This window comes from Paramisgurnus dabryanus, chromosome 5, assembly GCF_030506205.2.
Source record: "Paramisgurnus dabryanus chromosome 5, PD_genome_1.1, whole genome shotgun sequence".
Lineage (NCBI taxonomy): Eukaryota > Metazoa > Chordata > Actinopteri > Cypriniformes > Cobitidae > Paramisgurnus > Paramisgurnus dabryanus.
Window position 1 is genome coordinate 31,741,575 of NC_133341.1, and position 22,361 is coordinate 31,763,935.

Sequence of the window (22,361 nt, forward strand, 5' to 3'; positions counted from 1 at the left end):
ACCTGGCTTACCTATTTTTAACATTTTTACATTTACTTATTCAACTCAATTCAACTGCATTTAGCACAGTGTTGCATTACCTCAAGCTTTACATAAAAAAGCAGAAAACATACCAATTACTGAATATGTTGAATATATAAATATATATATAAATATAAATACATATAAATACATATATATATATACATATATATATATACATATACATATACATATATATATATATATATATATATATATATATATATATATATAGTAATAAAAATATTGTAATCTACTTAAATGTTATGTAGTTTCCTGAGACAATAGGAAATTTAGTCAAGGAATACGATAAGTGACATTTACTGTATATGAATGGAAATGCAACATGCTTAGAGCATTGCCTAATGAAAATGTGAAAAAGTCTGGTTTGGATGTAAAAGATTGTATCATAACGATAAAAGTGAATTTACTTATAAGCTAGGTGGCAAGAAACCAAAACATACTGATGTATAAATGAGAGAATAATTTGTGAGAAACCAGGAGGGTCAGATCTCATCTGACACATCACAGCCGCACCCTATAACTTTTTGGTTAAAAATTAAAGCTTATAATAATGATTTATAATATTATACTGGTATCAAAATTCACACTAGACAAGAGAGAAACTGTGAGCTCTGTAGCATTTCAGTCCCAGAATGATAGATGTCAATAGATACGGTGATGCGGCCAGTAGAAAACTACCCAGTTTGAGAGCAGAGAGCGACACATCTGAACCAGAAAAACCTGAAGGAGACACAAATATACATACAAACATGAAACAAAATGTGTGTTCTGCATTTAATCAACACTGTATTTGAACTGTGTGTAAATAAAGTATTTTTATAATAATGTTGATGTCAAGTCTTGTTACATTACACTTTTCCACATTGGAGATGCTTTAATCCAAACTTGTATCTGTTTGTGCTCAGAAACCTCATAAAAGTATATTTCACATGATGTATATCAGCTTGTATACATGATTTGCTTACTGGTGATGACTGTGAGATTTATTGGGTTACTCCAGTAAGAATATCGTGGCCACTCTGTCCTGGACCCGTGACATCTGTAAGTACAACTGTGTGACACATTAACTTGATTTATGATGTACTCATTGAGTTCAGAGACGTAAACTTCACGATTATGACAGATCCAGGTAAACGTCACATTTACCCAGTCCATATCACATCTTAGTATCACAGTTTGTCCTATCAGTATCTGAGGCTGGTCAGGAGACACAGTCAGGACAGGTTTATGTGACTCTGTCAAAATCACAAAACAAAGTCAATTTAATTTAATGCATAAGGAGAACAACAAAAATAGATCTTGTTTTTGTTATTTCAGCTCAAACTTTCAATAAAATTGTTATGCTAATAATATAATGTGCACCAAGATTGATACTAGATATCAAATATGAGAATATTAATAACCTTGTGTGTGTCCAGAGTAGATGTGAGACATCACCACTAAACATGAAAATGAATGAATGAATGAAAATAATAAGTAACAAGTTACAGAAACTTCCATAAAAATGTATAAAAAAATGCAATTGTCAACAAGCATCTACACACTGTATAAAATATGCAGGATTTTTGTCAAATCAACATATATTTTGATGTAACTTTAACTTAAATAACTAAGTTTCAATTTGATTTTATAAATTATGTCAACTTTTCACAGCCAAAACTTGCAAAATGTTGTTTTAACTTCATGCTGTTTTTTAACAGTGCACAAATAGATAAAATATATGTACAAGATACAAATGTGATGTACAGCAGTTATGTTCAAAAGTTGAAAATGTTAAAAAAACTAAGAATGATATACATATATTTATAAATGTGTAGAACCCAAGCTGCACAATGTAGTTGCGAAACTATCATTACAAACATTATTAAACTAATCATTGCTTAAAAAATTTAAATGGATTTAGTTTATGTAGATGACACGATGAGGGTGAGATGTCTGTGTGGGTCATGCAGTACTGTTTGTTTTTTTCAAAATCCTGATTATTACATTTTACTTTAATTAATCTTTATTAAAATGTCCTATTGAAACTTGAAAGTAAAGCAAATAATATAAACATCTTAAAAATGTGCCCAAGGCTTTTGGACAATACTGTGAAGGGTTTATTAAGCAATTATCGTTCGAACTATAAGCATTACAAAATTACAAACAACAACGCTATTTGTATGAAGGAAAGCAATGTATACTGATAAATACAAAAACTTACAGAGCATTAAAGGAAGTTGACCACACTCCATCTGTGCTGTACGGTAAATGACATGTATGTGTTAACAGGAAGTTTCATTTTAACTAAATAAAGAAGTGATGCATTGAATTTTGCAGAAAGGAATGATTCATCAATGATATTATATACATATTGATACCAAAGAGTTCATATTGGGAGCCTACCTCAAAAGAACATACTGTAATTGTACCAAATGTATACACATCTGTACCTAAATGGTACAAATTAGGAACTTTTTAAAGGGTACTGCACCAATGACAGAGAATGACTATCGTTTCGCTCAAGAAGACCCTTATGCCTCGTTTAGAGCCCCTTTAAACTGCATTAATACTGTAAACTGTTGGGGTCTATAAAAATGAAGAAAAATCCTGCTGGAATGTTTTCCTCAAACAACAACAAAAAAAACTTGACTAAACAAAAAACAACAACTTGGATGACATGGGGGTGAGTAAATTATCGTAATTTAATTTTTATGAAAGTGGAGTATTCCTTTGAGACTAGATGGATTTATGACAGTTTGGTTTTTAAATAATAATAATAAATAATAAAGACTTTAAATAATAATTTTTGGCATACTACATTACACTTCAATTTTACGAAATAGATTTTAACGTGGTAACAACTTTATTTTTTTAATTTTTATTTTTTTGCCTATTAATACATTTTTGTTTGATGCATTGAATTTATAAAATATAGGTCTTCAACAACTGGGAGTCATGGTATTATTACTCATCAGTTGTTGAAAACCTATATTACCCATATTTTAGATGATGAGGACAATTTGTTGCAGGTTTTTTATATAAAAATAAAAAAACACCTTCTATAACACTTTGTTTTGTGCCTCAAGATTTCTACAGCAATAATACAGGACATGTACAGAAGCTCACATATAGATAACATCTTGCAGCTGTTGGATTTCACCACCATATCTTCCTTCAGTAATGAGACAGACAATAGACTTTTTTAATGAGATACAAACTTTATTTTCATTTTCCATTAACTTTTCCAACAGACCTAAAACCTTTTTTCTTTTTGTTCTTCCTAAATTTTTTGGTTAAGGCAGAAGGCTGCGCCTGTAAAAACAAGAATAGAAAAACACATGAAACTTAAAGATTTTGACAGTTCACACAACTGTTGAAGAAATATGGCTGTCATTCATGTTTATTGGATAAAGAGGTTTACAATAATTTTAAAGAAACAGTTCTGATTTAAATGACAGGTTAAATGTCATTGCTGTACTGTTTATAATGTATTACATATATTTGCATAGCTTGTTTTTTTTAAATATAATGTTATATAGATTTTCAAAAAAGCAAATACTGATATCTATCATAGAGAAAACTGACCTTTTTGCGTTTCTGCATCTGTGTTTCTACCTCCATTTCAGTTACATCGTCATCATCATCAGTCTTGAAATCATCTTCCTCACCATCTTTCATACCATCTTCATCCTCTGCTTTATTTACTGTAAACAAAGATGCTGCACAGAGGGAGGACAAACAAACATAATTTAAAAGAAGAGTTCATCCAAATATTTTCATTATTTTTTCAAGATCAAGTTGTAATGGTAAAACATAAATGCTGTTTATGCAGCAAGTTCATGCAAACCAAGGCCCAAAAGAAGAGTAGACTATTATATTAAAATGTTGTCTATTTAGGAGCTTGAGAGACGTGATGTTTGTTTGTGTTTTACATTTGTGACGGCAGCTAATAAAATCAAAGCATCACTAACGTGGATAAAGGTCTGACATGCTGTCTTCTGAATCGCTCTTCTCCGAATCACTCGTGCTCGGATTCCAGACTCCACTGTCCTCCTTCTTCTTCTTCACTCTACTTTCACTTGCTGTGACATCATCATCTTTGGTTCTCCTTTTCTTTTGAAGACTTGCCGGGACAAACTCCACACCCTGTCGAACACACTCCTCATCTGACACAACACCACACATGTTTGGATTTTAACATATACTATTAAAACCTTTGATAGATCATTTTGTGATTCATAACTTACATTTCTCTAGAGCTTTTTTATATTTTTTCCCATTGACGTGGCGTAGGACGTGCTGCGGCACGCGATTGATGTGACGTAAAGTGAGCTTGCAGAAGAGATGATTGCTGAGAAAAACAAAATGAATATGTCATACGTATTATATACTAGGTACAGTATACATATTGTATACTATAGAAACTGCAGGTGTATAACACTACAAATACTTGTGAACACAAAGCTTCTATGTAAATTACACAACATTTAAGAACACAACTCATGATGATGAGCTGGTTCAGATGTGTTTTTAGGTTTATCAACCAGATACATCTCCACCAGCAGCACTGAGACATACAGACTACATGGTTATGGTTAGTAATAATCGTTACTTACGGCTGTTTAGTGCTGGTAACTATATGCGGCTCATACTGACTGTAGTCAAAGTTTGCGTCTGCTGACAGCTGCTTGTATTTCTTTCCTGAGGTAAAATGCTGCAGTTCTGCGAGGCTGCAGGGAAACTCGTGGCCGTTCAGTGTACACTTAATCTGAAAACAAAAAACAAAATAGCAAACCTCAAACATTTACCCAGTGTCTGTCCATAATATCCACATTCACCAAACATATCCATTCACTCACAAGTCTTTATCGTAAACTTGTGGGTTTTATCATAATTTTCATGCTTTACCTTCTTGGAGTCTGTGAGTTGAAGGAAAGGGTTTGTTTGTAAAAATGATCTCAACTCTTCTGGTAAACCTTCCATTGCGGCAAAAACAACAGAAGTGTCGTGTCAACAAACTAAATTAACATGAGATTAACTGTGTTAAAGAGTGAATTCCACTGCAAAAACAAACAAAACAAAAGCACACTTATTTATCGTCAAAATAAGATAATAAACACCATTAACGCGCTCGTGTTGATGCGCATGGTATTTAAAAACTACTATTTGACGTCATATAACGCGCCGCTGAGGGAGACACGAAGACCTCCAAACTGCCCATAAAAACCCCGGGAAATAAATGAAATAATGACAAAGTCATTAGTCATTACAAAATTATACTTATGTATTTTTCTTATAATAAACATAAATCAAAATGCCAATTATTAAAACATCTCGATTTGAGGCTAAAATATTTCCGTTTGTGAGTGAGCATTAATTCTGATCAGGCAGATTTTTGAACAGCTATTCTTCTCAGTCTGCGGTTAGTCAGCTGATCACGAGTACTTCACGTCTTATGATTGCAGAATTACAGTATTAGGGTTAATTATATTGTGTTTAATATATAGCGATCTAAGTATATAGATTTGTATATGTATTTTGACATGTTTTAATTACGTTGATTTATCCAAATTGTGCGGTTATCAGTACATTATCAGTTCTATCAGGATTATATTTCACTCGAGTCTACCTTGTTGTAGGTAAGTTAGTATTTTTATAAAGACTGGTTTGCTGATATGTCTGGACCAAACGGAGATCCGAACATTTCAGCTGATGATGGAATTATCGACGATGAAGATGAATTCAGTGATGAAGGTATTCATATTTATTAAGGTGTTAGTTTTGCACAGTAAATATAATTATGTATAATAATTTAGGGACATTTTTGCCAGGTCCTGTGAAATAAGTGTTTGGGTATTGGATATTGAATGTGTTGTCATTAGATATTACATCAGATGAATCTCACATGAGCTGTCAAGAACATACATTAGTCATATGATATTACACAATATTTGACCAATGTGATCCACCACTGCATCTATCTGAGATTACTGAATTTGCTTTAACATATAGAATATGCAGCAGTCAACTCCATGCTGGATCAGATAAACTCATATCTGGATGGTATTGAGGAGAGAAATGATGCACTGAATGGAAAACTACACGAGCTTCTGGAGTCCAACAGACAAGCCAGACGAGAGTTTAGAGAACATGTGAATGATGCACAGGCAGAGGAAGATCACCAGCATCATCATCATCCTCCTCCGCCAGCTGAAGATTCAGCATCCAGAGACTCAAACATCGAAGACTAGATGATTTCATCCTGAGACCAAAACTGTCTGTGTGTTGTTTCATGTCCTGTCCTGTTGATGATGATGTCTCGGATCATTCATTAATACATTCAGATGTAAGATATTTGATGTAAAGTGAATAACTGTAGTATATTTTAAGGACCAATAAAGTATAATGTATTTGTCCATGTATTTCTGTTGCTTGTGTGTGACCTGGGTTCTTTTAAATTAAAGTGTTAAGTCACTTATGGTCAGTGTACAGTGATTTTATCCTCTTTAAGGAAATGTGAGCTTGTCTGTGAAATCAAGACTAAAGTCTCAAAATCTAATGATCCAATCTGGAGCATCAAAGTTTGATTTCAATCTTTGACATTACCTAACTCAGTCAATATTAAAAACAATCAAGATTATATTTTTACAGAATCTTCTTTACATAGGAAGGTTTTATGTTAAAAACGATAAATCACCGAATATGATTAATTGGGACTAAAATAGATATCCAGTGGATATCTATCTATTTTAGTCCCAATTAATCATTTTAATCATATTAATATTAACAAATTAATCATATTATCCACGCATTCATCCATCCATGATCTTTCATCTAACCATTCTTATATTATGCATCACTGCATATAAATAGATTTACACAATTAAGACACAAAATCATAATAATGAATTATTTCCCCTGATACTGTATTAACATTTATCATTTTGATGAGTAGTATTAAATTGTTCTCATTTCATTATCTTTGTATACCTGAGGCTTCATTGTAAAATTGTGTGACAACTAACCCCACTGTGTAAAAAATGTTTCCAATCCCAGCTATCAGTTACTAGTAGTTGCTGACATGTTTCAAAATGATGTTGGGGCGGTTTCCCGGACAGGGATTAGACTAGTCCTAGACTAAAACATTTTTAAGAGCTGTCCAAACTGAAAATAACTTTGACATAAGAACTGACATATCTTAAAATACATCAGTGCCATTTGTTTTGCTTCAAAATGCACACAGGTAATGTTTTAAGTAAGGCATGTTTGCTAAAACTAGTTATATTTCCTAATTAAACTAAGGCCTTGTCCTGGATTAAGCTAATCCTGGTCCAGGAAACCGCCACGTTATGTTTTAGATAACAAGACAGTGATTAAAAAAATAGAAGTTTGGATTTGGTGATTTAAACACCCATAAAAAAACACAAGATGAAGAAACGTACTTCAATGCCTTCAAAACACTTTTTGTTCAATATCTTCACCAAAACGCATAAAAACTTTTTAGAGATTTAAAGGAGATCATATTCTGACAGTAAGAAAAAAGTCAAAGCAGATTGTTGGGCCCTGTATAAATATGTAAAGTAGCCTTGATACAATTAACCCTGTGTTAGTTTGTGCCCCGCTCACCCCTATATTAGGCTGACTATGGCACTGTATTACCTTGGTACATTAATACAGAATGCACAGTGACAGGTGTGCATTTATCTGCATTTTACAATGGCTTGAAATGTGGGTACTGCATACATTTGTGTGCCGTATGTACCAATGCATAAATAATCCAAACATACCTGTAATCGTCAAACATTTTAATAAAAATTAAAAGTCAAATGCAGAAAACATTGGGGAAAAACATGAACCTCTAGCTGCTTTTGTCTTGTTTAGACAATGAACAAATATAAGATACACATACAAATTTCTTCTAGTAGTTTAAATGAACAAGTACGAACAATATGGTTGCAGGTTTGTTTGACAGATTCACAGCGTGTCTTTAACACGTTTCACTGGCCTGCGTCCCTCAGTGTTCAACACAACAGGAACTATGAGGAATTTTAATGTTAAGCATTTTTCGAGGTTGAAGAATTTCCTTTAGAGTTACAGAAGATGTACATTAGTAATTACGGCACTCAGAAACACACGTGTTGCTGTCTGAAGATGGACACGCATCATTTTTAATCCCTGCTGAAAATACTGGTTTTAGGCAGCCTCTTAAACCAGCAAACCAGACCAATGGAAACCAATTTGGTCTGGATCTTCATGCAGATAAAATGATCACACAGTCAGGATCTTCCTACAATGTTTTGACATTTCAAAATGGTTTTCTCTGGGAGATAATCCTCTCCATACACAGGATTTTGAATTGATGAATCTAGGAAAAGTTGAATGTTTTTTGTTTACATGTGAATCTCCCAGAACTAGTAATGAACATGTTCTGATCATACTCATCCTCACTAAACATTTTTACTTTATACAAAATATATTTTATTACTTTTGATGTGAAACACAATCTGGATGTTTTTTGTGAGATGTTTTCAGTTTTAAAAGTGAAAATCGCATTCGTTCACTGACATGATGAGCATTTAATTAGTTTTCACATTCTTTCTATTTGCTACGTACGTAGTTTGTTTAAAAGCTTAAATCTGTGATTGATTTACAATCTGCTGATACAGGCGACGGGAGTTCTTTCAGTGCACAAAGTGAGTCGCTCTTAAAACAAAATAGTATATTTTAAATAAATAAAATAAACATTAACATTCAACACTTTCACACTAATGCAATGCTAAATCAATAATCCTTTTATGGATCCCAGTATAAAGTTGTTAAAATGTAAAGATGTGACCATGTACAGTACGTTACAGCAGCATATTTATATTACTGATTTCAACAGGTGGACAAACGTCAGTTCAAATGCCCAGGTCACATTTCAAATAATAATTCAATAATATTTTGCACGAGTAAAATGATACTGATGTTAGAGCTAGGGCTGTCACAATTATGAAATTTGACTGACGATTAATTGGCTGTTTTAGGGCGTTGACATTTAATTCTCATAAATCTTTTTATTTGTTCATGAAATAATTTTTTACACATTGTTGTGATTATTTGAATTAAATCTTTTGCAAGGTTTACCTGGCAGTAAATATTAATACACATAACACATATTTAAAAGTAATTATTTAATAAATATATCTTTCAAAATTTGAAAAAAAAAAATTTTTTGAAATTGCTGCTTTGGAAATGTATGTTTTACTTTGCTATTCATACTGCTTGTAAGTTTTGCAACATTTCTTTAAATGCTGTTTTTCTACTGTATTAAATGGCTTTGCAACGTATAGACCAATTTCGTGTTTGCAAACAGAGATGACGTTTTTTGTGGGCGGAGCCAAACTGGTTGCAGAAAGTGACTGCTCCGCAGTAGGGTTGTGAAGTGTTTTAGCATTAAATCGTGATTTTTATGGATCCGGTGTTCTGTCGAAGTCTGATTCCTTTATGTTTCCCTTTAGTGCAATGTTTCTTATAGCGTTTTAATCACATTACGTTTATTTTTTTAGATAGATAAAAAGTTTAAATGGCTTGGCTACATATGCATGTATGTAATGTATATGTATTGTTCTTTTTTGCTAAATCAAATATTTTACAGTCTGAATCGCTAAAGTACATGTAAAAGCAATACTATCATGTATTATATATAATAGCGTTTATTAAATATGTCATAATTTTCCTGTTTTCTATTATTTCTTCCTTAATAAATTATAATTGTAACATGATAAAAACGCTATAAGAAACACATGGAGGGAACAGACTTCGACCGGACATCTTCTCTACTTATTTTCTATTCTAATTATTAAAAGATTTCCAGATGATTTCCTTGCTCCATTCTGTCCGTTTAAGGGCTTGTAATCATAAACACCTACGTTTATCTTCAAATGATCTCTTCGACGATGGTATTCTATAAAAATGAAAGCCATCTTTTTTGGCATTCTTATTCTGACACTTAACAGCACACCAGGACATTTTCCAGTGAGTTATCTTGCTCTTTTCACTCGTGTCTAATTCATTTCCACTGTTTTTCTGCAACCGCATTGCGCGCGCAGCTTGCAGTGACGTAACTGTGACGTCTACTCTAAATTGGTCTATACCGTCTCGTTTATACAGGCACTACAGCTCCCCCTTGAGTTTTTTAGAGAGATTTGCAATCATTGCGGTGATCTGAAATCATCACGATAAGATCAAACAATTGCGTTGGGACGATTATTTAATCATTGTGACAGCCCTAGTTAGAGTCAATAGGTGTTTTTACATTCTGTCAATACTTACAATCAAGCACAAATGAAAAAAACCCAAATTCTCATCAAATCAGAATTATCATTATTCTCAATAATAATGATTCAGTATTAAGTTGCAAAAAATTAAAAGCAGAGCAGAAAAAATAATAAAAATAATTTTGGGGGTGCTTAAACGGATAGTTAAAAATTCTGTCATCAGAACAACCTGTATAAATTTCTTTGTTCTGCTGAACACAAAGAAATAATGTCAGTAGCCAAACAGATCTGAGGCACCATTCATTTATATAGTATTTTTGAATTTAAAAGTCAGTGATGCCCCAAATTAATTTGGTTTTTATTTTATTTTACAGAATTTTTATTTTTCTGCGAACTGACCGTTTAAATATCAATAATGTTAAAATACCAGAAAACGCAAAAATAATGTCCCTAAAAGTAATCTTAATTGTTTTAAATGCAAAATATTTTTATTTTGGAGGGGGGGTGAAATATGACCTGTACACAAGTCACTGACTGTATCAATAAACCCATAATCTTCAATATTCCACACAATAAACACACCTGTGAGTAACACATTATGTTTATTTTAAAATAAACATTTTATAAATTAACAAGTTTGCTTTTGCACTTTCATCTGCATGTTGGGTGTGCTGGGTTTGCGATGAACATCAAAATTATTTTGACACTTTAAAAACAGTAAGGATCTAAAAAAACACTGATACCATAACTCACAATCCTGCCCATCTGCCATCAACTATTCTGTTATGAGATGTCACCTAAAAATGTATATACACTGTGCTACAGAAAGCCATTTTATTCACACTCATTCAATCTCCGAATGTGAATTCTTGATATCAACAATTGACATTTTAACTTGTGACATTTGAATTGATTACATTAAGAATTCATATCCTGAGAATGAATAAAAGTCATAACGGCTTGCCATACTGCGTGTCGGTCACAATGCGTTAACCATTCAACCACTCTCCAACTCACAGCTAGACTTAAACATGTTAAATGCTGGTGTTATTTTAGTTTTAAAACTAAATCAGACGTGAAGGTTCTCCATTGAAAACTCATTTTTAAAAAGGTTTATTATAACTCACTTAATAGTTTGCTGTCAGTTTGTCTAATGGATTGATCAAAGTCTAATGTGTTAACCAGATCAGATGTGTTGGGTTGTACAAATATCAAAAGACAAAATCACACTCATCGGTCTTAAATTACTAGATTTAAAACAGCAGGGAAGTCTCACCGGATACAAAACTACAATCAAATTTTCACCTTTCGGTTAAAAAAAATAATTCAGTACAGTTCGCCTACATTCTACGTCACTTCAAACCTGCAAGCAGAGCTTTCACTTCAGTGCGCCCCAATCTCAAAAAGCACAGGGTCATATTTCACCCCAACATCAAAAGGGAAAAATATTTTTTTTGCATGACCCATAGTCATCGTTTTCTTATTTCTTACTTTTGCCGTGAAGCACACACGACACGTGATCTTGCAAAATTGTGTTTTGAGATGAACACCCAAACTATCGAGAAGCAGTCCGGGTCGGTTCAGAGTACCAGTACTCTGAGTAATGATGCCTAACACATTACAGTAAACACACACAAACACACTATCACAGCTCCCTGCGTTTTCACCGAGGTACAATCAGGGTAAGAGGTGGCACAAACCCTTCCAGACCGCAGGAAAGAGAGGGGTGTTTTCACTGCAGTCCTCTGAGCGTGAAGTGATTCCTCTCCCAGGATCGATAGCAGCCCTAATCTTCTCCTCTTCCTCAAAACATGCTGTCGGTCTCAGCGTCGCCTCCCTCCTCTTCCTCGTTTCTTAACGGTACCACGGCCTCTGCCCCTGCCGGCCTTTACCTCCGGGAGACCGTTGGAGCTCTCTTCCTCCTCCTCTTCCTCGACGTGCTCCTGCTCTGGGATCGCTCCGGAGGGTGCTTGTGGGAGCGCAACGTCTCCGAGGGCTTCCTCCAGGTCCTGGTTTAATGATGATAGCTGTTTGGTTTCCTGATGGTCGGTCAGGTTGCTGGTGTTTAGTCTGGTAATGTTGATGACAGGATGTAGAGTACTGCTTGGGGACGGCGCGCTTTGAAGGGATGACGTTTGGATGAGGGACTCTCCGTCAATGGTTTCATCTAAACTGACATGGTCTGCTGGTTCTATTGAGGTTGAACCCAAGTCTTCACGTTTCTTAAAGGCTTTATATTTCTGTAAAACAACATATAAACAATGTAATGATCAACCATGGCACAAAATAAAACTTTATGCAAATGATGAGCGACTTTCGGGAATGATGAAAAGTATTTACTTCAACAAATAAAACAAACTGCTTGTGATAAATGTGACATGCTAAATCCTCATCATTACCTTTAAGTTGTGAAAGTGCTTGAGGGTCTTGCAATGCCCGTGTCGAGCAGAAGACTCAAAATGATAGAAATGATTACAGAGTCGACAGAGGAAACCAGCCACGGGAACCACAAAACTAGACCCTGTGAGAAACATTATCATATAACAATTCATTTACAGTTTTGCAAAACAAAATACAGAATTTTTTACTGACACAAAGAGAAAAAGATTCACGTAACCATTTAGCATCCAGAATTCAGGTGACATTGCTCACAACTTTTTTTAGTATTTAGTTTTTTGCCATTATGAGATAGATCACACCATTGATATGTATAAAGGCTAGATGTCTCGCCCACGCTGCTGGCCGATTGAGTGGAACGTCCGCATTAGACGGCCATCTTACCACAGGCAGCTCGCTCACTCGTAGCATTGAGTTTTAATGGTGCAGGTACTTTTAAATGATCAAAACTTGCTTCATTTTCCGATTTTTAAACGGTTTGGTTTGTTATAAACGTCAAAGATGTACCTATGACACTGCATACTTATACAAAAAAAATTATAGCCACGTTAATAACATTTGTAAGAAACCAAACCGTTTGAAAATTGGTAGAAAATTGAGCAAGTTATGGTCATTTAAAAGTACCTGCACCATTAAAACTCAATGCTACGAGTGAGCGAGCTGCCTGTGGTAAGATGGCCGCCAGGTGATGACGTTAGAGACTCCGCCGTAACACATCTAGCCTTTATACATATCTATGGATCACACCATCGCCCAGCCGGCATCTTCATTTACTGGTGTCTATAATCTTAATTCGACCAAATATCATTATTACCCACCATACATGACATCAGCATCAAACTCCTCCTCTTCAGTCAGATCTTCCAGGGTGACCTCCATCTGGGCAGACAGACCCTCCTTTAAGAGAAAGTTTCACCGGTCAACTAAACAACTAGTGTGTGATTTTCAATTACAGAAGAGATAAACATATCAACATATCATACCTTCCCATCCTCCTCTTCCTCCCTCTCGCCATCGCTGATGTCATCATCCTCCTCGCCCAATAATATCTCAGTGTTCAGCTCCTCTACACCATCCTTGCCAGTCTCTCTCCACAGCTGCAACGTTACAAACCAAATCAATAACTTTTCAAAACCGTAAAGGAACATTACAAGTATGTACTGTAGCTAAGTTAATGTGTTAATCCCATTCATTCATTCATTCAAATATCATCCTTAAAAGCAGCAGAATGCATACGTCTTTAAATATGAATAACAGATGTTCACCTGCTCAACTCTTTGCTTATGTTCTTTTGTCTTCATGTGCTCCACAAATTCTCTGGGTGTTGTGAAGTCTTGCTTACAGACGGTGCAGCTCGTGGTATACGAACGACTATGTTGCTGTACGAACACAGAAGTGTAACTTGTTAAAGCGACTCAACATTGAAATAAATGAGGATCTTTTAAAGGTGCAATGCCGGACTTTTAGCGGCATCTAGTGGTGAGACTGTGAATTGCAACCAACGGCTCAGCGCACAGCACACCCCTCCCTTTCGAAACGCATAGTGAAGCTATGTGAGCCGCTACAGGACAAACATGTTATCGTCTGAGACACATCGTGGTAGTAACAAAATGCGCTCTCAGGGTTTCCCGCAGAAAATGTGTTAGTTAAGGTGGTATGGTTGTGCAGGTGGTCAAGCTGGGGGCGTGGCAATCAAAGGGGCGTACGCGTCATGATGAAAATATTTTTATTTAAAACACTCAAATTAAACTCGATTTTAAAGAAACAATGACAGAAAATGAACACATACTAGATTATTAATGAATTAAATGTTTTATCAACAGGCTAGTTATCCTCCAGACATTGACGGACCATGTCTTTCTCTCATTTCGGCCATGTGGCGTGTGCCCGTTCGCAGTGTGAAGCGCGTTCACGCTATTCTCCGAGATACACTTGACAGACTTTTGTGCAGCTATTTTTTTTTTGGACGACCTTGTTAAGGTGGTAGGGTATCCCAGCTTAGGTGGGCCGCCCAAACTGAAAAGTGCTGCGGGAAACCCTGCGCTCTGTAAAGCAGTTTGTCCGTTTAGGGCTACTGTAGAAACATGGTGGCGTAAAATGGCAAATTCCATGTAAGGGGACGTGTGGTGTATGTAGATAAAAACAGCTCGTTCTAAGGTAATAAAACAAAACAGTTCATTATGTAAGGTCTTTGTAAGCCACTGATAATATAGTTATGTATATAATATTGCATTTCTGTCAAGAGATCCTTCTAAACGTCCCACATTGCACCTTTAAAAGGGTCATTGCATTAGAAACAGGGGTTTTAATAGGGATGCACCGATATGTTGGCCTATAATCGGTACGAGTTGTAAATCGGACAGTTCATTGTGATACGATAACGGTTGCCTCAGTCTTCGGTGTGATTTTTGCCGGTGCATAAAACATTTCTTGATGCAATTCCGATACGGTAGGATACGATTCATTAATTTAAAAAAAATACACTTTTATTTTACGAAAATAAATAAAAATGCGCAGATGGACGTTACGTCAAGAAATGAGGACGCGGAAAGTGTCAAAATAAAGGAACCTCATATCAATATTTTATGTGTGGTACCGTTAGAAATTTAAACGATGCATTAATCCATATCAATGTATTGTCACACCCATAATAATCGTGGTATATAAAACCGCTACCAGCTGATGATCATGGCAAATTGTATCCTGGCTATCAAACGGGGCGGAAAAACGCATGTGATTATTTTGGTGGATTGCTCACCTTGTGCTCCTTGGTTCGGCGATGCTCCATGACATTGCTGGTAAAGTGAGTCTGGCAGGTGGAGCACCATCTCTGCAGGCCTGGTCTCTTCTCTCTGGAAAATAATTTACATTTTTTGATATAGCAGATACTTTACCAAATTACCTTACAAATGACAGAGCACTTAACATGAGGAAAACTGATATTTAAGGCTCATCGACTGCCTCTGTGTTTGGCTTAGAAACTCACCCGTCTTTACGAGTACCCTGCAAAGACTCCTGGACTCGTGGCAGCAGTGTTACGAGACACGCGTTACTCATGTGCTGGATCTCCATCATCTTCTGCTGGTGGCTCAGTCCGTTCATATGGCTCTGGAAATTCTGTAAACACAAAATTCAGATAATGGGGCTGTTCTTAGAAAAACATCTGTATTTTCTTCACATTTATTTACATACATCTAATTGGTAGACGCTTATTTTTAAGCTTCTTTATAGTTTATCAGTATATCTGTTACCTGGGAATTAAACCAGCAATGCTCTACTATTTGAGCTACAGAAACATGTCTTATTAATAATATTGTCTGTGAAGAAATGTACTACATTCTTATTGGTAGCTGAAAGCATTTTGCTAAACTTTGTGAATGATTGGAAATGCAATTTAGTAGACAGAGTTAACAGGAACATGCCTGCTGGTTATGGCAAGTGATGTTGCAAATATAGCAGAAGAACTTGTTGGAGGTTTCTCCTTCATCTCTGAGCTCCTCTGGGCCTTTGGCAGAGACTGTAGGCTCTTTCATTTCAGTGACAGAATCAAAACCTGTGGAGTCATCTTGACCATCACTGTTTTGTTTCTCTGTATCCTTAACTGACGGTTCGTTGCTTTCAATGTGCTGAAAATGAAAATAGAAAAAGTGCAATTTATTAATTTATACTCAGTTTCATGTTCAGAGGGCAAGATAAAATCACCAAACTTTTTATGCTATTTCTGCTCAAAATTTTGCACAGGAGCTATAGTTACGTTTACATGCAACCAAATAATTTGTTTGTAATCGTTATGCTGCGTTCAGACCAGCCGCGGTAGAGGCGCCAAACGCGAGTGATTTCAATGTAAAGACGGATGGCGCGAATTGAGCATTGCCGCGGCAAACTTGCGAGTTGAAAAATTTGAACTTTGGTGGAAAAACTCGCCATGTTAGGAGTTTGCTCTAGTAGTGACGTGATTACAGGAAGCGAACGGAGTCGCAGAAGCCCCTCCCATGACTCGAATTTCCGCGTGAATGTCTCGTTGACTAGAATTTCACGCGCGAATGAAACGAGTAAACTCAAAATGTTCAAGCGACAAACTAGACGCGGTAGACGCGAATTTGACGCCTCAAACGCGGCTGGTGTGAACCCATGGTTATGATGGCTCAATCGGATGGAAAAGCCTTCATGTAAACACTTTAATCAGCATGATAAAAATACACAAGTTAACGCGTGAATCGTATAATTTTCTCAGTCGGGTGCAAAAATGCCTTTTGCTTAAGTTCACATCTTATATTATATCACATGTTTCTTATAACAGAAACATGCAATAGCAAAGCAATGGCAATGCATTATTAAGGTAATGGGGTCACGTGCTGTACATTCTACAGCATTCATGAGTACTTTCATAACATTAGGCTACAGCAATAAAATAGCTTTGTGCCTTGCGAAAATTGTGTTTTCATTGTTTACATCTGAAAACTTTTTAAGAACAACTTTCTCGGCGAGAGATGCTGTGCGAGGCGTTGGCAAGTCCTCTGCTTTTCTCGAGTTCAGATTTGGGCTACTGTTTCAGCGAGTTTATTTTTTATGCGAGTTAAAAATTTAAGGGTTTCGTTTCTTAGTTATTGGCATTTGGGCTCTGAATATTCACAAGGATGCTTTTGGCCTAGTTTTGAATGTCCTAGCAAATCTGGCAACCCTGGCTGTGCGCTTGCACAGACGTTTGGTTGGGATCATATACAAACATTTTAATCAGATTGCAATGTTTAGGGTGCATGTAAACGGTACTGTCGTAATCTGCAATTAGATTAAATTCAGTCAGATTGACAACATTTTGTGCATTTAAACATAGCTATTGTTAAATAAGCAAAAATGTGCTTCATGCATAGTAAAAAATCATTAGAATTTGGGATGAAAACATCGACCAATTCTTGACTGGTTTGGTGAAATACACCATGATCAGATGAATTTTAGTGGTAAATCTTAGTCACTACTCCAGCATGATGTTTATCAGTACCGTTGGATTTTGTGGTACTAACCTTGGCCACTTGACTCTGCTCATCTGCTTCAGCAGCTACTGGACCCTCCACACTGCCTCCCTCCTGAAGTGTACATTCTGAAACACAGCATACACATGAAACATCAATTATATCTCAATTCTGTTTTACAGGAATAGTATGACTACAAATCTGTGGTCAACGAGAACAAGAAATTGGACAATTGGTGGATATCTCTCCAAATGTGTTTACAGAAAATCACCTTAAGTTACATTGAATCTTCCAATGCATGACAAGCAAATACATAAACCGGATTGATACTGGGATGTGATGCAACCTTAAAGCAAACTCAAGCACCACGATGTCATCAGTACAACATGACCAGAAGATATAAAGGTTATGCATATTAGCTGAAGAGACCCAACAAGTCAAATTCTTCCTACCTTCAGGGTCTGGAGTCTTATATTCACTACTCTGTACCGATTCGGTCTCCACCGGCTCCTCTGACCTGTGCAGAGATAGTAATCATATGATTACATGAATGCATTTGACTTAAGAGTCAAAAAGTGACTTCAAATCACAATCAAATCTAAATTAAAAAGTATACTGGTCTGGGCATCAAACCCATGACCTTTCTTACCCTTCTGTTCTTTGTTTTTTGGCTGCTGGTTCTTCAGGTTGGTCTGACGTAGATGGACACACTGAATCAGCAACACCTGCAGCTATATCAACTGTTTAAACAGATGCAGAATTCATAACATGGATTTCTATGAACTCAAAGACCATACTGATGTTGAACAGTCAGTGATGTAGGCAGTATTTCTGAATACCTTTGCTGCCACTGGCTTCTGATTGGCTGTCGCTGCTCCCCGCAGGTTTGTGTTCGATGTCTCTCTTTCTGTCTTGTTGACGTGACTGAAAGTCCTGCTAAAAATGTATTAAAAAGACAGTGTCAGATCAAACATGTCCCTTTATGTTTGGGGTCCCAGATACCCTACTAGTTTCAGTCTGTTTATAAGCCGCACAACATAAAGATGCAGAAATGACATCCATCAGTTCGAACACTTCAAAGAGTTGTCACCAGCGCCCTTACATTGCTGAAGTAACGTGCGTGTGGGTTAAAGTGTCGCGAGTATCCCATATGAGGAGTTTTGATGGCGACTCCCATTGGAACAGGCCCGAGGAGAGACGCTCTGGATCCAGGAGCGAAGAACTGTGGGAACTGCTGTCCACCCATTGCGAATCCACGCATGCCACCAGCTTGAAAGAAGAGATATGAGATTTTTAAAATCCCCATTAGACAGGAGTACATTATGAAAATTCATCAAGACAGTTACAGAACAATGCATGAGGTGAAAATAACAAACAAACAAAAAATGATTCCACTGGTTATAATACACCCCAAAATCTTTTATAGGAATTTAAGCCTATGCGATAATTTTTTATACAACTTAGCACATTTCTGTCTCGCACATGCGTCTTCATGACACAACCCACTCCATATATACAAAATGCTAAATTGCCTTTAGTTTCTTTATTTTTCTTTGTACATGTTTTTGGGAGATTCACTTAAACAGGTATTCAGATGGATTTCAAATAATTTAATATGTGTGTCTTTTTCAAATTAACTATCATGTGTGCTGAACATGTGGGTTTACCCTGCATCTGTTGCATCAGCAGAGCCCCTTGCAGCATGGGATTGGGTGCTAAGATGGTTTGAGTGGCTGAGCAGAGGTTGACCATACGGGCAGAAGGGGGTGCTTGGGTGGGCACAGCCATAGACCTGTTTCAAACAAATGAAACCCATGCATTAGATTCTCAGACAAACAGACAGACACTTTATTTGTCATTTCTATATGTTACATAGAAATGAAATTGTGTTTCACACATCCACAGGTTACAGTTCAGTGCGTAATAAAAAAACATAAATATAAAAAAACAGACTGACTATCAAAATCACAGAGGGCGTTTAAAGGACACGTGATAAGCAATTAATTACTGTAATAAAAAAGTAAAGTAAGGGATTACTCTTATTTTTCTTGTAATTTAACTATAGTTACTTCTAATGTAATTTAACTAAATACAGTGTATGGACTGTAGATCAATCATTTATGATAAAATAGTGTATTTAACAACAAAATTTTAAGTCTAACATTAAAATGCATGTTTTTTATGTATCCTTCTCATTTAAAATAATTTAGTGAGTTAATAAGAATAATGGTTACACTCTTACAGTTCTCACTATTAACTGGTTGACTATTAGCATTAATATTACTGAGATAGTGGATGTTTATTATTACTTAAAAAGCACATATTAATGCATGATTCTGCAAAATCTAATTCTACATCATTAATCCTACCCAAACTCTACCAATACTTAAAATTAACAACTACTTTACTAAGTATTAATAAGCCGTAATTAGGAGTATATTAATGTACAAGTAGTTAAAAGTAGGTAAGTAGTAAGAATTGGACCTTAAAAAGTGTCTTTTATATGATTTATTCGAGCCGTTTCAAGCCTATCTTTGTATAATTTACTAAATAGGATTTAGAAAGTAATTGGGAATAAGTAATACATTTTTTTTGGAGAGATCGATTTGTACAGTATGATAATTAAAGATGTTATTAGTAACTAGAAATTAATTTCTTGTTTTGAGTAACTTTACCCCTCACTGGTGTTAATACATTTAAACCTAATTTATGTGAGCTACCTGGTATCTGCACACAAGATTATTAATTTTTAAAGAGGTAGAGAGGTCAGTACATTACTCTCTCTGCTTTGTCAATCTATCTGCATCCACTTAAAACTTTGACAATACATAACTTTTTGGAAAATTACAATCAGTTATTTCAAACCATTGCAAAAGCATATTGCAGTGGGAACATTTGCAAAAAGTTCACTCATTTTTTATGACATATATTTCACAAACAGAAAATCTATATAAAGGGTCAATAAAAGAGACACAGGTGCTTTCATTAAAAAAAAACAGAACCAGAATTGTTCAATTCCTTAAGATTGATGTGCCAGTACCGTGCGGTCTGATGATGATGGGTCATGTGATGGGCAGGGGGAGGCTGAGGTGGTGGTGGAGGGGGCGGTGGCGGAGGAGGCGTCTGCTGCTGAAACAGCTGCTGCAGCTGACGCAGATGCTGATGAAACTGCTGCTGTTGCTGCTGGTGCTGATGAGGGTTAAACATGCTGACGTCTGCCTGATGATATCAACCGCTGCACTGATTCCAAACTTCAGCCAGAGACTCTGAACATCAAGTGGGAAAGAAGAAAGTTATCCTATATAGAGTGAGCAAATTGATAAGTAAACCTGATGGAAAAATAAATATAATTTTAAAGAAGAGTTGAATATGACCCCTAGTCAAACATTCACCAATTCGTTTGAACTTATGCAAGTGCATAAAACAAACCCAATCAATTATTCCTTAAAAATTCAAACAAGAAGTCAATCATTCACTCAGTAAATATAGTATGCAGAATTCAGCTCCAGACTGAATTCAGGGAATGTGAACATCTGGGCATTTTATTCAATGTAACCTGAAGGACAAAACAAAAACAAACCAGGCTGTCTCTCAAAAACCCGAAACATTTAGAGCAGCCTTATCGGGTCAAAAACAGCTGCTGCCATCGCGTTTAATGATTTGACAAAAACAAACGCTGTCTAAGTAGGCGACTCACCAGGTTTTGAGACACAGTCATAATCTCTTTATGTGCTATATGCTAACGGCTAGCTGACAAAACACACGACAACACCAGCTGCGTCCGACAGATTTCTCACATTATTTATACATTTTCCAGTGTTGTGTCAAAATGTCTAAAGCATAAATTCTACTCACGAAGTTTACTCGGAGAAGGAAAATTTTAATAGAAGAAAATCAGTCACAGCCAGATGAAAATAACTCCTGTCACATTAGCCTGGTTGCTAACACTCACTCACCGGTATCAGCAGCAGCATAATGCGAGCGGCTGTGTGACAGCGCGCCGACAGCGCCACCACAGGACTGGAGGACACTAAACAATAATGTACTACTTTTTTGTTTAGCGCTTTTTGCAAAAAAGATTCAATGCAGAATACACATGGTAAATTCAGAAAATTTAAAAATATATTAATCAGTTTATAGTCCAGACTCCAACTAAAGCTGGCGTCGTCTGATGTCTTTGTAAGGTCTGGTGTCATCTTCCATCATGGGTCATCTGACGAAGGCAGTATCCTGACTGGAGCTGGCGTCTCGGCGCTTTTTGAGCATACCGAGGTAAAAGCAAATTTAGCTGCTGCTAGCTTTTTTGATAGGATAACTATTAAAATCGCTATATGAAAAGTATGTGCACTTTTTCTTCAGACATAATTTGCAAAGCTTCAGATAACATATCCCATCAACCTGAATGAATGAAGACAGATATCTTTAAAATCTACAAAGGTCACAATAAAACAACACATTTCCAACCAACAATTAAATCTCTAATCAACACACTCTCAGAAAGAAAGGTACAAGGTACACACTTTTTACTGGAGCAGTACACACTTTTGTACCAAAAATATTGGTTGATTAAAGGTACACATTGGTACATCAATGGTACCTGTACCTAAATGGTAAATTTAGGACCTTTTAAAAGATACCATCCCAGTGACAACTTTTTTTCAAAAGTGCAGCCTACCATTCATTCTGTTTTTCAAAGCTACCATCACTA

The 22,361-nt window shown here is 35.9% G+C and overlaps 4 protein-coding genes across 6 annotated transcripts; 1 reads left to right on the forward strand and 3 right to left on the reverse strand.

Annotated features, from left to right (window-relative positions):
• Positions 1–355: 355 nt before the first annotated feature.
• Positions 356–2,279, reverse strand: LOC141282250 (uncharacterized). The gene is made up of 4 exons (XM_073814861.1): positions 2,249–2,279; positions 1,449–1,484; positions 1,011–1,280; positions 356–765 (listed from the first exon to the last, which is right to left on the reverse strand). Exons 1-4 carry the CDS (start codon positions 2,277–2,279, stop codon positions 632–634), a joined length of 471 nt encoding a protein of 156 aa, XP_073670962.1. The 3' UTR covers positions 356–631.
• A 946-nt stretch (positions 2,280–3,225) lies between these two features.
• Positions 3,226–5,210, reverse strand: surf2 (surfeit 2). Its single transcript, XM_065251036.1, has 6 exons — positions 4,936–5,210; positions 4,644–4,795; positions 4,275–4,378; positions 3,999–4,193; positions 3,613–3,746; positions 3,226–3,339 (listed from the first exon to the last, which is right to left on the reverse strand). Exons 1-6 carry the CDS (start codon positions 5,008–5,010, stop codon positions 3,253–3,255), a joined length of 747 nt encoding a protein of 248 aa, XP_065107108.1. The 5' UTR covers positions 5,011–5,210; the 3' UTR covers positions 3,226–3,252.
• Positions 5,211–5,424: 214 nt separating this feature from the next.
• On the forward strand, positions 5,425–6,449 carry bbln (bublin coiled coil protein). The gene is made up of 2 exons (XM_065251037.1): positions 5,425–5,781; positions 6,040–6,449. The coding sequence occupies exons 1-2, from the start codon at positions 5,703–5,705 to the stop codon at positions 6,276–6,278; spliced, it is 318 nt and encodes a 105-aa protein (XP_065107109.1). The 5' UTR covers positions 5,425–5,702; the 3' UTR covers positions 6,279–6,449.
• Positions 6,450–10,871: 4,422 nt separating this feature from the next.
• ciz1a (cdkn1a interacting zinc finger protein 1a) lies at positions 10,872–21,628 on the reverse strand. 3 transcript variants are annotated; one of them, XM_065251041.2, is made up of 16 exons: positions 21,509–21,628; positions 20,694–20,919; positions 19,321–19,445; positions 18,756–18,922; positions 18,493–18,586; positions 18,303–18,393; positions 18,106–18,170; positions 17,705–17,781; positions 16,106–16,309; positions 15,670–15,800; positions 15,442–15,535; positions 13,949–14,062; positions 13,667–13,780; positions 13,502–13,580; positions 12,686–12,807; positions 10,872–12,526 (listed from the first exon to the last, which is right to left on the reverse strand). In XM_065251041.2, exons 2-16 carry the CDS (start codon positions 20,858–20,860, stop codon positions 12,110–12,112), a joined length of 2,061 nt encoding a protein of 686 aa, XP_065107113.1. In that variant the 5' UTR covers positions 20,861–20,919; positions 21,509–21,628; the 3' UTR covers positions 10,872–12,109. The 3 variants fall into 3 exon arrangements, with proteins under 3 accessions (XP_065107113.1, XP_065107110.1, XP_065107112.1); XM_065251038.2 differs by having other exon boundaries at positions 18,493–18,589; XM_065251040.2 differs by having other exon boundaries at positions 18,493–18,589; positions 20,694–20,951; positions 21,509–21,590.
• Positions 21,629–22,361: the final 733 nt, after the last annotated feature.

Excerpts from the sequence above, each read along its gene's own strand:
- LOC141282250 (XM_073814861.1), bottom strand. The coding sequence starts at position 2,279 with ATGGAGTGTGGTCAACTTCCTTTAATGCTCT. Across the intron at positions 1,485-2,248 it reads TCAACTTCCTTTAATGCTCT|TGGTGATGTCTCACATCTAC; the intron begins GTAAGTTTTTGT and ends TTTCATGTTTAG. Across the intron at positions 766-1,010 it reads AAATCTCACAGTCATCACCA|GTTTTTCTGGTTCAGATGTG; the intron begins GTAAGCAAATCA and ends TGTCTCCTTCAG.
- surf2 (XM_065251036.1), bottom strand. The coding sequence starts at position 5,010 with ATGGAAGGTTTACCAGAAGAGTTGAGATCATTTTTACAAACAAACCCT. Across the intron at positions 4,796-4,935 it reads AACTCACAGACTCCAAGAAG|ATTAAGTGTACACTGAACGG; the intron begins GTAAAGCATGAA and ends TTTTGTTTTCAG. Across the intron at positions 3,340-3,612 it reads AGATGCAGAAACGCAAAAAG|GCGCAGCCTTCTGCCTTAAC; the intron begins GTCAGTTTTCTC and ends TTGTTTTTACAG.
- bbln (XM_065251037.1), top strand. The coding sequence starts at position 5,703 with ATGTCTGGACCAAACGGAGATCCGAACATTTCAGCTGATGATGGAATT. Across the intron at positions 5,782-6,039 it reads AGATGAATTCAGTGATGAAG|AATATGCAGCAGTCAACTCC; the intron begins GTATTCATATTT and ends TTTAACATATAG.
- ciz1a (XM_065251038.2), bottom strand. The coding sequence starts at position 20,860 with ATGTTTAACCCTCATCAGCACCAGCAGCAACAGCAGCAGTTTCATCAG. Across the intron at positions 15,536-15,669 it reads CAGGGTACTCGTAAAGACGG|AGAGAAGAGACCAGGCCTGC; the intron begins GTGAGTTTCTAA and ends ATTATTTTCCAG. Across the intron at positions 14,063-15,441 it reads GCCGAACCAAGGAGCACAAG|CAACATAGTCGTTCGTATAC; the intron begins GTGAGCAATCCA and ends GTGTTCGTACAG.